The 14,169-nt window shown below is 34.6% G+C and overlaps 1 protein-coding gene across 1 annotated transcript; it reads left to right on the top strand.

Moving 5' to 3' along the window:
- Window positions 1-11,746: 11,746 nt before the first annotated feature.
- On the top strand, window positions 11,747-13,953 carry LOC136974187 (myb-like protein AA). Its single transcript, XM_067268991.1, has 2 exons — window positions 11,747-11,873; window positions 11,947-13,953. The coding sequence occupies exon 2, from the start codon at window positions 12,049-12,051 to the stop codon at window positions 13,951-13,953; it is 1,905 nt and encodes a 634-aa protein (XP_067125092.1). The 5' UTR covers window positions 11,747-11,873; window positions 11,947-12,048.
- Window positions 13,954-14,169: the final 216 nt, after the last annotated feature.

The raw sequence follows: 14,169 nt of genomic DNA, 5'->3' as shown, positions 1-14,169 counted from the left end.
ATCTGCTAGTATATTTATATTGCGATATCTTGCTCTTAAAATGTTTTCTAGATTACTTTCTATCTTAAAAACCATTATCTAAAAATGCAGACTCTGTAATAATCATTATGCTTAAATTCTTAATATAACGTATATTTACTTCAGTGTTGGATCCAATACATCAGTTGGATTGTTAGAATGAGCCATTTTTCATGCCGAGAGAGGCAAAACACAAATTATACAAGCCAGATATTCATACCCGAATGGCTCAGCATGAATGGTTTGCATCCAGGCACAACAAATGGAAGAGGTCTGACACCAAACTTCTCTATAGATTCCGCAGACACATTTTGCTTTTCGGCTCTGTCGTGTATAACGGATGGATAGTTTGACAATCGATCAAAAATAATCCCCAAGATTTTTACGTTTTTGGATTCGGTCGACCTTAAAACGTTGATAAACGCAAAAAATTCGGAGTTTTCTTTTCTCTATGTGTGGATATTAGTGTGCGTGTGACTAAAAATCCAGTAACATATCTTTCTATTACGCTTAGTATAGTCCTAATTGCTATCAATGTCAATATCCAATAATATTGTCTGAACTCTTGCTATTCTTTATTTACCTGTTTGTCAACCTCTCACTCAGCGATTTTCTAATCATATCTAAGTTATTATGTGCCTGTAAATATGATATGTTAGTCTGAATAGTTGGAATTTCCTGTTTTTCCTCTAACAGTCTATATTTGAAATCCAAAAACTAAATTAACTTACTTCTATCTCCCCTCTCTAATCTGTTCCTAACATTTTTTGGCAATCTCTCTCTATCTCATTAAATTAATAAAGACAATATAAATTGTGAATAACATATATCATAGCTCTTTTCTCACTCCAAACTACAATAATTCACCTAATATTAATACATAAAAAAAGATATGGGCTTAACCTCGATAAACTCCAAAGTCACCCTAAATCATAAACACATGGTTTAACATTTCTATACATTTCCATAATTAAATGTATATAATTCTCATCATTCCCTTTTCTTCCTGATTCAGAGAATTCTCGGGAATTCCAAAAACATCCCATATTAATAATGTATATACAGGCTTAACTATAAATTATTTGACTACGTTTTCTTGCCTTTAACGAAAACTCCTAAAAATATTTAAAAATGAACGCAAATTGTAAGCAAAAAACAAACAATCTAATCAATTTAAAGTCTAAAATCGCGAAAGTGACAGTTAACGGAAATATAAATATTAACGACATTTACGAATAAATAATGTTCAAAACCGTATTAAAATAGTATTTACAAGCAATCCTTTAAAAAAGACAAAAGAAATATCTGAGTTAAAAACGAGAAAATTTCATATATTAAAAGAATTTCCAATGTTTATAGCCGACTCTACCTACGCTCCAGCAAAACTTAGGACTATACGCGATCGAAGCGCTCGAAGTGGCAGAAATATTTATTAAACCAGTATAGTAGCATAATAGCTATTGGCAGTGCAAGGACCAGTATATCTATCGACTCCGATACAAACCGCCATTCCTCGTCACCAAGATTCCTTGTTTTCCTCAATTTTATTAAACATTCGAAATTAAATCAGTACGTAAAACGTAATCACATTATTAAAAGTATTTTGCACGCGAAGAGTTTTAGAAAACATAATTTTTATTACAGATTTTCATATACTGCATTTTAAATGTAATAAGAATTACTCATAAGTAATTTATAATTCAAAACAGAGGAATTTGAACAAAAATACATAATAAATAAATAAGTAATATTTAAGCCGAAAAAATTTAAGATGAAATTCGAAATCCTACGCTTATCAATAAAACGATATTAATAACTATAATAACCGATAGATGGCGACACCAAATTTTACCTTACAATAAGTACTGTATTATTCATTGTATTCGTTATATACAGTAAACCGTAAGTTAGTTAACCGGAATATCCTTTTTATACACTTTTTATTATCTCACTCTGTCTGTTCGTCTGTCTAGATAACATTTTTTAATTAGAGTTTGCAAATAATTTTAGTAAATTTGCTTTAAATCGCTTATCGTGAATTATGTATTATTACAGTTCATTACGAGCAAATTTTATAAGACGATAGTCTGGCAAGATCCACCAGAAAAAAAAATCCACAACAAGTTACTTAACTTTCCCAGAATAAACATTTAAAATTGTGTGTGGCGCCATCTGTTGCGAGATTTTTATTTAAAAAGTTTTTATCTAATAAATGATTATAAAATAATAAAAAGCTTAACTCTGAGGACGGAGACGTGTTTTATAAAAATTTGTAAATGTTAATAACGAATAAAATCGTCATTAAGTCAGACCCCGAGTAGAGATATGACACGCGATTTCCTTTATCTCTCCACCCCCTTAACCTTTAATCACCAAAATTTAATAGGATTTATCCTTCTAATACATTAATCTACCTGCAAAATTTCGGAAATTTTCGACAAAAAGCACGAAATTTATTAAGATTCAAAATGGGTGAAAAAATCGTGCCCCCCACAAACACTAACATCCTAATTTCCCTCAGTTATATAGGGGAAGACGGGGTAATTTCGGCATACGGGCAAGTTCGTCAATTAAATTTTCTTTGAAACAAAAAAAAGGAACTCTCTTTAGAGGCTAGACAGTTGAGTTTTAACTTATTAACGTGGCCAGATCATGGCTCGGTACCCTATTCTCAGGGTTCCACTTAATGTTTCTAAATCATGACTATTGGGGGCATCTTCGGCAGTATTTCCGATCTTGTTCCTGATTGTGTTTTGCTACGGTTTGATTTGGCCGCAAACAACAAAAAACAGAAGAAATAACTGGATTCCCATACGAAGCCACACTAGAAGCCAAGGCTAAAGTTAAAAAATCAGGAACTCGAAGAAGGGCAATTGATTTGGAGAAATCGGATTCGAAGTTCACTAAAGAAAAGGAGCAGAAAACCGGAAAATGACGATTAATACTTATTGCATGTATTGCAATGAACAATATGGAACTACTGAAGAAAGGTGTATTATGTGTTGCAAGTGTGAACAGTGGGCTCGTGTGGCTGTACAGATGCGGAATATAGTTGGTTCAATTTATTTGCGATATGTGTAGGCATAAACAATTTGCTGTTAAGCATATTTCATTTCTAGGTTAGCAATTGCCGAGGTTGCCCCTGGTATGGGGGCAACTTCGGCAATTGCTATCTGTTTGTGAAGTTATTATTATTATTATGATTATTTTTATTTCCAAACTGATTTTAGCCAGTTCTGTGGTAAGGTTACACTCTGGTAGACAATAATAAACAACGCTTTTCTTTCAGTTTACAGCAATATTTGTTACAGAAAATTTAACTTATTCTTAACGTGCCGAAGTTGCCCCGTCCTCCCCTATAACAGATACGGGAGAGTAAAAATTAAAGTTTATTGTTCATTTAACTACTTATTTAAATTAAAAAATAACGAAGTTTACGTGAAATAATATATTTAAAATTGGAGAAATTCTACAAAAGTATGTCGACGGAGGACATAATTATTTCTGAATTTAATTCAAATAAGGAAGCTATTACACTTATAATGTACAGTATACATTTATATAGACTAATTTCCTACTCGTTCCACTTATAAATATTTAAGGACTTTAACTACACGACTTATAATTCGTACGCGGTACCTTAAATACATTTAGACGAAAATTTTTAATTATTTTAATTTAATTTATTATCTATTCGTTGATTGGATGTCCTTCTGTGAAATAACCACGCCTACGTTCGTTGGTCCAATCGTATTTCCGAAAACGAAATATTATAAGTAAAATTTGATTGGTTTTGAGGTTTAAATGACTCGCTTCTGATTGGCCGAATTCATTTAAACTTTACAAGAACCGCGCGTGTTCCGTTATTCCCGTAAATTTGCATACCACAGCCGGGATTTAACCGAATTTTAGACCACTCGACGTTACAGTTCTATTATCGATTAGGAAACGAGAAACTTCACAAGTTACGAGAAAAATAAGGAAAGTTTTAAATGGCCATTTACGAGGATGGAGATTTGTGTTAAAGAAAATAGGACAAGGGGGTGTTTCGAGGAATAAGTCAAAGGTGATGCCAGTTCACAGACTGACTCTTCGTTATTTAAAATTCAGTTATCTTCTCCGAGAGTATCGTTCCTAATTAAATAATTGTCCTACGTTAACGGCGAATATAAACAATGTTGTATTATGAACGAAACCTGATAGGAAATATCGCTCGAGACATATTCTCACCCAAACAAAACTGAAATCATTAGTAAAGAATAAAAACATTTCAGAGACCATCAGACCTACTTTCTAGCTACACTCTTGCTGGCATCATCATCATCATCATCGTCATACACACGTATAGATCTTTATACGGAATCCTCGGGCTATTATTTTCGTCTTATCCATAAATGCTTCCTTTTGAAGTATCATTTTGCATTTAGAACGATATATTACTGGGAAAACACGACAACCGTTCCGTTCCTTTAACCTTATAATACTATAAAATATATGATATAAAATCGTCAGACAAATTCAAGTGTGTGAAGTGGTTGCAACCGAAGAATTATTAGTATAAAATTAATTATTCGTCGAAATTAAATGACATATATTACATTTTATTTATTTCGAACCATAGTTTCGGGTAAATTCGCTTTTCGTGTAGTTGTTTCGTCCATTGTTTAACACACGAAGAAAGGAGTGCGCCACTCTATATCAGGATCGAGGATACGAACAATTCGCATTTCGTTGCTCTATAATTTCTGTAATTCATTTCTTTAGCACGCACTTATGCACTTTCAGTAACATTAAATGGTTAATCATCCCTCATCGTCCTAATACAACAATTTGGGGTGAGAAGGAAAATTGGATATAGGAAAAAAGTTCCTCCCCCTCGACACCTATTACGACGACTTAATTATTACGTTTCTCGGTGAAAAACGAGCCTAAAAGTGTAAAAAAAAATACCAGAAAATTTTCCAGACCGTTCGGGAGTGTCGAAGGTAACTTCAAAAAAGAGGGAGTGACCCTAAAAAAAAGTATAAATACTTTCCTCCAAGTCCCCCGTTCTCACGTATGTCCGGAGGGAAGACGATCCTAATCCCGATGCCCATTATCTCGTTAAATTTTCAGGGTCGGTGTCCGTTTTTGACTCTTTTTTTGTCTCCTTCGATTTATCGACGTTCCATAAATGTCCCTCTCCCAGTGAAAATGTAGGTCTCGTTAAATAACCCACACCATTTTTAATTACGCATTTTCTTTGCTTAGAAAAATTTATAACTCCACCCTGTTAAAAAGTTTCATTTTTTAAAAATTATCCCGGATAATTTATAAGGAATTTTTCTTCGGTTTTATAAATAAAATTGTAAATGTGACGTTTTGTCGAACGATGTGTCGAACAAACGTCTTTTTTTCTCCGTTAAATCGCGGTCAAAAGTTACTGTCACGTTTAACACGAATATCGCCAGCTCGTTCTTTGCCCCCGAGCATTAAAAATAAATCGAATTTTACAGTTTTAAACTTAAGTTTCTTTCAATCGCTACTTATTAAAGGTGTTTAAATACTTTCCACCGTTAAACTAGTGTTGTTTATTTATTTAATTAAAACACAATAAAGTCGATACGTTGCCGAGAAGCGAGGAAAGAGCGAAGGTCGGGGGAAAGAAAAGGAATTTTTCCTTCTTTGTGGCCCATATCCCGAAGAGACGAAAGTCGGGGGTTCCTAAAAGGAACGTTCACCTAATTCACACTACTTTTTTTTGGATGTTGGGAACTATCGGTAACGTCACCTTCGATCTGGGAAAATGCCATCCGATGGATGCCAATAATCTCTTTATTGCCAAGTTTTCACGAGAAACGGTCAAATATTTGTTTGTGTTTAGGTGAAGATCCGTGGATCTTTTATCTTCGGATCATTATAAATGGATTCTCCTCGGAGCAGTTGGCTAATAAATGTAAAATAGACCGATCTAAATGATGATTAATGTCCGTATTAATAATCATCCGTGGTAGAAAATTAATGGATGGGTTTGTAGTCGAAATTTTCGATATCATTAATTTCCAACTAATAAGAGATTCTAAAAATATAGGGAACTATCGTTTAAATAGGTTGCAAATAAACGATCCCGTGTATGATACATCGAATCTTCTACTCCTAACCTGTATTTATGATAAAAGATTAATAATTTTTCTATAAATTAATTCAATTGTTACCTCAAAAATATCATTGTCGACGTATTTATGATCCCCTTCTTAAGACTAGTGTCTATCTACAAATAAGCTACGTTTTATAATAAACTATGTGGTCATTGATTCGCTTAGTCACACGCTTGTGACTTAAGTACCCTTCGTGTAACCGGTAAGACAATTATGTCCTTTCGTCGAAAGGTTATCAATGATATATTCCCCCTTCGTCCGACTCCTTTACAATTCAATGTTTGTACAGAATTAGTTACGAGGGGAATATATAACAACAGTGTTGAAATTTATCGATATTACGAAGACGGAATGTTAAACATTGAGGAAAAACTAGTGAAGAAACAGAGAGATATCGATGTTATAAATCAAGCGGGACGAGTGAGGGAGTTGTAAATTGTGAGGTGTCACGATAGGAAAAAGCACGTAACGTCGCCACTTACGAAGACAAATATAATAATTACAATTACAATTGAGCTTTTGTTTTGTGTAGGAGACTAACCACGTGTCTATTGATCGAGTCTCCTACACGAGACGTGTCTATTAATCAAATGTTTAACTTATTAATCTCATTTTGCATTCTACGAATATTTAACTGAAGATACTACGAATAACGATGCCAGTTTGGCTTTTTTCCGTATTTCTCAATGTAATGTATACGTAACTTATAATTCCAAATAAGCTAAAAGTTTAATTTGGGAGGACAATTATAATATAATCGCTCCCGAGTGCGGCGAAGCTATAATCTTGTACGCGAGTGTCCTGTATGCGAGTGTTACGGGCTAACAGACATCGGGTTACCAATAAAATATAAGCTACACCAAAAGTTAATATTAAAATATAATGCGGAGGGGATACAGAATTTAAACTCGAATACAATGAGATGGTCGTCGTCACAGAAGTAAAATAAATAAGTGTTCTAATAGGTGTTCTGTTGAGATATTTTATCTTAAGCTATTATTATCAAACCCATGATTTATAAGACGACAAATGAAATAAAAAAACAAGACGTAAGTGTACTAAACAGCTAATAACATTGTTTGTTTGAGTTAAATTATAATCTTAAACACAAGTAAAAAAAAAAGAAAAGATGATTTATTATCAAATTTACGATCTCTTTGGGGAAATGGGGTCAGGTATTGTTGCAGGAAATTATTCGCGACGACAGTCGACCAGAAGCTTCTATTCATTTATTTATTTTTTCCTTCCTTTTTTTAACACTTTCATTTCGACTAAGGTTCACTTTCGCGTCACACCAGGATAACGAAATTTGAATAATAACGCTCTATTGATTCGTTTCACTTTCAAGCTCGACGTACGAAGGATTAAAAAATCGCTCGCTTCTCTTTCATTGTTTCCAGAACAGTCCGAAACAATAGAAAAAAATCTGGCAACGTTGTTGCTGCACTTTCCCGGCATTCTTTATTTGTTTTCATCCTTAATAATTGCTATTAAGAGGGTGGAGCCATATCTCCCGAACCGATGGTCCGATTTTCGTGAAAATTTCTAGGAATATTTCTCTCTAATATACAAATATTCCTGAAAAATTTCAGAAATTCTTGACTAAAGACGGGGGAGTTATTGAGCTTCAAAACGGACGAAAAAGTCGTGCCCCTCACGCATACAAGATTCCCCGAGTCAAAAAGTTGAATAATTTTGGGGGCCATTTTTTGATTGGTCACCATAATTTCTTTTTATTATATAATAAACACATAACTATATATGAATTAAAAACAAGAAGAAAACGAATATAATTAATGTTCATTAGAATGAATGGAAAAAAAATTCTCCAAGAAGAATCAATCCAGCCAATTCTATTCTTCTAGAAAAGGGGATAAAATTCTAGAAAAATCATTTTAGAATTCCAAAAACTTATAGAATACGATAAAACCTGTCCAAAACGGAAACCTGCGTAAACGGAAAAAATCTTCGGAACGAAGAAATTCCAGTTTACACGGGTTTTACTGTTTACATAAACTAAAATCTTAACGATGTAAAAAAATGATCCACGTCATATTCACGAGGTAAATTTTCGAACGTCACCCGACACTAACGAGGTGTGACGCATGAGTTACGCTTCTATTGTTAATATACGTCACGAATCTCTTTCTCTATCGTCGTGTAACTCGTGAAATTTATTAAATCGTGCTCAGTTCGTGCCGTTTTCTTTATTTTTCACAATAATTTCCCGGTCTTTAACATTATCTTTTGCCCGTTTAAAAATTAAAATAACGTCACACCTTTAACGAAGGGTGGATATTTCGCGGTTAAACCAAATTTTGAGTACAATTTCATCGCGAAATTTAATACGGAGAGTTTATTTAAATGGCGAAATTCAAAGGATCTACAGCATAAAACTGAACTTACAGTCAGAAGACCTGTTACTTTTCTATAGTATAAAATACAAAGAACCATTACGCTTTACAGAACTGTATTGTGGCAAATATATATTTAATCGTAATTACAACGGCTCGAAGATTTTTTTTTGTATGTCAAGTATTTCATAACTCATCGGAATAACCTATTTTTTGACCATCTCCAGAGAGAAAATGGTCGCCTAATCAATGTAATAAATATAATTGTGTCTACAAATTGAGCCCCGAGGTATACATACGAGGCAATTATTGGATCGGAGAGTTAATACCAATATTAACTTCCATTTCGTAGTTGGCCCCGGGGAAGAACGAGAGAAAACACGAGAACAGAAGTAAGTAATTATTTCAAAAATAGATTTTGAGACATTCTTTTAAATTTAAATACTTTAATACATTAACACTCCCCCCTTAAGAGCTTGTAAAAGTTTCTAAATTGCTTCCAAACGAAAGCCTTTAACTGGGCCACGCTTTTTAAAGGGTGGACCGGTCAGTTAAAGGCGTTCGTACTGTGCCCTTTGGTAAGTAGTAAAGTATTCGAACACGAGAGATTTAGTCCTTACAACTAATATTTTGGCCAACCTATTGTGTACGTAATAATTAATTGGGCATCGTCAGAAACGTTTTTATCGAGTAAATACATAAATAAGAACTTGTCTACGACGGAAATGACTTAATTTACGCGCCTTTCTAAACACGTAACCCGGCTGAAGAACTTGTAATATGAGGAATTACGAGTGCAACTTTATTTCCCCGTTTTAATGACAAATTGCAATTTACCTGCACAGAGAGCGGTTACTCACCGGGTTTAGTTTCAACTTTTGGCAAACAACAAAAAAATCTTCAAATTTAAATGATGTGGGTCACCACGTATAAATTAATGGTAATGATGTTACGCACAAAACGTAGCTTGGGTAGTTTAAGTGTTAATTAAACGTAATTAACACCCGCTACCAATCGTTTTAAAATGGCAAAAAGTCACTTTTACGGTAGAATATTAATTTAATTTATAAATTATGTATAAAATTAAGGTATATTATTTTATATGGAACTGCTCCATATCTTTAGAGGAAATTTATAAAGTTTTTTAACCCGGCGTATAATGTCAAGGTCATACAAATTGGGTAGGGTGACGACGATAACGGTACTGACCAAACTACATTTCGTTGACCCTGACATTCACCGAATCGTGATGAATTCTTAATGACTGACCATTTTCATATAAATTGTAAAATTATATAAAAAGTGAGAAGCAAATTGCTCAATTATATCATCGACTTAAATATGAAAATACAGTTCAGTAGGTTACTTCCATCTTTTGTTCGTGACAATCTCTTTGTTCTGGTATCGATAACACGTAGAAAACATTCCTTTTCTTCTTTATTAAACCAAATAAAATTCATTGGACTAAATTATTACACCAAAACTACAGTAAAACTTGTATATTTTTCCGGTTTGGCAGGTTGCCGTTTTATACGGGTTCCGTTTTAGACAAGGTTTTTACTTTTTTTATATTAAAGTTGATTCGATTCTTTTGCAAAATCGAGGTGCAAATCTAAGAAAATATTAATGAATTGGTATAAGGAAGGAAAGAATTAAACGCTTTTTATTATCTTAGCCATAAAGATCCTTTAGAAAATGATCTGGATTTAAACTCGTTAATGCCGTAAGTCATAACACGTAGGAGGCCTTTCCTCTTCCGCCAAATAACAGGCCTAATAATAATAAATTTAAAAGTGCGAGGCCCTAAATGTAGCCTCTTATCTCCAGCCTTAAGCTGTAGCTTATTTATGTGTAAAGCTGGTTTATCCTTCAAAATTTTTACAATTTTTAATAGTTGTGTATCTCGAAAAAGGTTTCTCTAGATTCTTTTCAATAAAAATAATTAAAGTTTTATACGTAAATTTTAAAATGTTCAATAATTAGTAGACGAGTACGATTGGATGGTGAATTAAATATGTTTAATTAATCGTTAATTAAACGAAATTTACGTATTTTTAATGTACGTTAAAACCTATCTAAAACGGAAACCTGCTAAACCGAAAAAAATTCCGGGTTACACGGGTTTTACTGCTTTAATTCCTCCGATTATCGTACTATTTTAGTACGTATTAACGCATTCGGGGTCCCAAAAATGAGCATAAAACAGAAGAATTTATATAAATTTTGATTATTTCTCATTTCTCTCGGTAAAAAAATAATAATTAAACATTGATCTAGTAGTAATTTTGTACATAAAAGTACACCTATTCACTTCTAAGTATGTTCGGAAATATTTCTAAGTTAATCGCGCGTAATTATTTGTGTTATTAACACAAATGTTATGATAAATGAATTTTTATTGCACCGTACCGAATATTTTTCCGTCTAGGCAGGTTTTACTGTATTATCTTACTGGAAAGCGTTAAATTCTGATTAAATCGACGAATTTAATATATGCAAAACACTGCTTTTACTAGTATTACAAAAGTGAATCCTCCCCGTTCTAATTTTGCTTATCAAAATTTCTTTTCATCCCCGTAAGAAATAGAGAAGGTGACCAGGTTGATCTAGAATACAGAAGATTGGAGGAAACGTTAGGAGGTGACCCACATTCTGTCCTTGAATTATACATCCTAACCTCTTTCCTCGGCTGACCTCGTCTCGATTAGCCTATGGTTCAACTTCTGAAAGTATATAAAGACGGAGAATTTCTATACCTAACTATCTCCGATGAAAACCATAGAATGATACAGTTGCATTGAAGACATTAATGATGAAGGTGAGCTTTATTTATATAATTTTAAAATATATTTTCGTATTTTCTAATAAAGTACATAATTTATGAAATTATTTTTAGATTCTAGACGTTCTCGAGTTATTTATTGTAGTCAACGTAGTTAGCGGTTATGGTACTTTGCATTATTCTAAACCGTCGAATGTTCCTCCGCCATCCAGAGCATCACCCGAAAGAAAGGAAATCTTCCATCTTCCCCCCGTTAAAACTCATTTATCTAAAGCGGTAGTTGTGCGTGTTCCGGTCCACAAACAAGAACAAGTTTACTCTTCTAAACCTTCTAAAGGAAGTAAGGAAGAAGAGAGACTGGTAATTGTAGTTCCGGTTCCTAGAGTCGGGGGAGAAAGAATCTACGAAGATTTAGAATTAAAAGAAATAAGATATAGAAAGAAAGAAGAAAGTGACTCGAGAAATCAGCAACAGAATCGTTACGAGTCTCAGGTGTCTTCTGTAAGAGACAGAGCCCCCACTTTCAACCTACCTTCTAGAGTTAATGCATTTAATTCTCAGCACGCGCAGTCAAATAATCAGGTAAGATTGTTTCGATTTTTAAATCACGCGGTTATTGTGTTATCGAGTTTTATAATTTCATTTTTAATTGCAGCAAGCCGCTCAGAATGTAAGTTATAGACCCGAACAGTTTCCTCAATCTCAAACGTCGGTGTTTGTAGAAAATCAACAGACAAGACCTTCGGGGGATAGGGAAATGAATGAAAATCGTTTCGCTCCCCAACAGCCAGTCGATTTCAGGCCCGCAGAAAATCTCAAACCCGAAAAAGGCAGCAACCAGCCAAGTCAGTATCCTATTTCTTACACTACTAAAGATTACGTTCGATATTCTTCTCCATTTTCCACCTACGAATCTCGGAAAGTCGGCGATTTTGCCCGATCTCAACAAAATTTCGGCTTGGCCAATAAGAATGCTAATTACAGAACCGAATTTCGTACGAATGCGCAGAATGTTTTTAGTTCCGTAGTTAGAACAAGTACCGAAATCCCGTACGTAAATAGGAAACCAATTTCTACCGGAGATAACGCCGCTACCACGAGATATTCCACTCCCTTATTTAAAGAACCAGAACGGCCCTCTAGTTCAGGGGTAACTAATTACGGGCCTCAAAAAACTAAGTCGATAAAGAAGCAAGAGAGTAAAAAAATTCCGGTACTCTTGATTACTTTACCTCATAGTAAAAAGCCAAAAACCGAGCCAACCAAGATTCAATACGATGCGTGGAAACCGATGACCAAGGAAACCGATTACAACGTACCTAAACCTCCCATACAGCAACCCGTGCCATATTCTAGTAACCAGGAAATTAGTCAAATGAATCAAGCGGAAAGAGTTAAGTTTTTCCCTCAAACTAATGTTAATTTTAGCCCGATTACCGAAGCTCCTTACGGTCATTCCAACTCTAATTTCAATAATCACGAATCTCAGCAGGGCAATCAATTCGTTCAGCAATCACAAAATACAGAACAACCTCGTCTGCAGAATCCCGAAACTAGACAACCAGTTAATCAGGTTCCGACAGATCAAACCATTTCTCAGTTCGATCATCCCTTGCCCGAAAACCATGGCAATTTTAATCAGAATCCTCCTATTCCACCTCCGCAACAAGTTCAACAGAATAATTACAATGGAAAGGATAACTTTAATCGGCCTCCGGTGCATAATCAGCAACAGAACTTTCAAAATCCAGAATACAGACAGCCGATCAATCCTATAATTTCTGATTTTAGACCCATCCAGTTCGAATTTCCGGTTAACCAGGAACCCGTTAATTTTAACCAAAACCCCGTTGAACCACCTCGACAAATTAATATCGAACCACCCAATCCTCAACAGAATAATTATAACGAGAACGGTCCAGAATACGAACGTACTCCAGAACCTAATCGAGCAGAAAATTTTCAAAATTCGGGACCCAGGCAATTAATGAATCATCCTTACACCAGACAAGAAAACGTACAAATAGAAATCGAGAAGCCAACACAGTTCATGTCCGTAAATCAGATAGCAAAGTTCAATCAAGAACAATTCGAGAAAAATAAGTTCCAGAATTACGGCTCGAACACTCACGATATTCGTCCTCCTTCCCCTCCTCCAGAAGAATTTAATAATCAAGAAATTCCTGCACCCAATCAAGGGCAAGGTTTTCAAAACCAGGAATACGAACAAGCGGTGGGTCAATCCTTTTCTACTCCGGAAAAAACCCAATTTCGTTTACAACCCGTACCAATTCCTATTGCTCAGATCCAAACGAACTTTAATCCGGTTCAGAACGACCAACGCAATTACAATCGACCGAATTTAGAGGAAAATCCCTCCACGCAACAAGAGAATTTCCAAAAACAGGAAGCGGAAACGAGAAACACGGAGGAACATAAAGAACCAAAGGATTCGGAAGGACTTTTATTGGTGTTAGTTTCCACCAAACAGCACAAAGAAGACGAAGTCTTAAAGAAACAACAGGAGGAGACCGGCCAATACAGGGATAATCAGAACGTTCAACTTGCTGCCGACATGAACTACTCCCCTTCCGATCGCACAAGCGTCGTATCCTTTACCAAAACTAATGATTATCAAACGGGCTATTCTATAGTCTATTGATATCCGGGGATTAATAAATGTTGTAAATAGCGTCGATGTTGTGATTAGTTCAGTATTATACTCACATTTTTGTATCTTGTGTTAGATGTGCGAGTGCCAAGTTGTATCGAAACGAGTTGTAGAAAATTGGAATTTAACACGTAAAAGATGGTTAATAAATTGTTTTTGTGAGCATGATTGTTTGGCATTGTTTTAAATTATCAAACACACCCGGTG

This window comes from Centruroides vittatus, unplaced genomic scaffold (assembly GCF_030686945.1).
Source record: "Centruroides vittatus isolate TY-2023 unplaced genomic scaffold, ASM3068694v2 contig_345, whole genome shotgun sequence".
Taxonomy (NCBI): Eukaryota; Metazoa; Arthropoda; class Arachnida; order Scorpiones; family Buthidae; genus Centruroides; species Centruroides vittatus.
The sequence above is the reverse complement of the archived record's forward strand: the minus strand, read 5'-3'. Positions and strand labels throughout refer to the sequence as shown.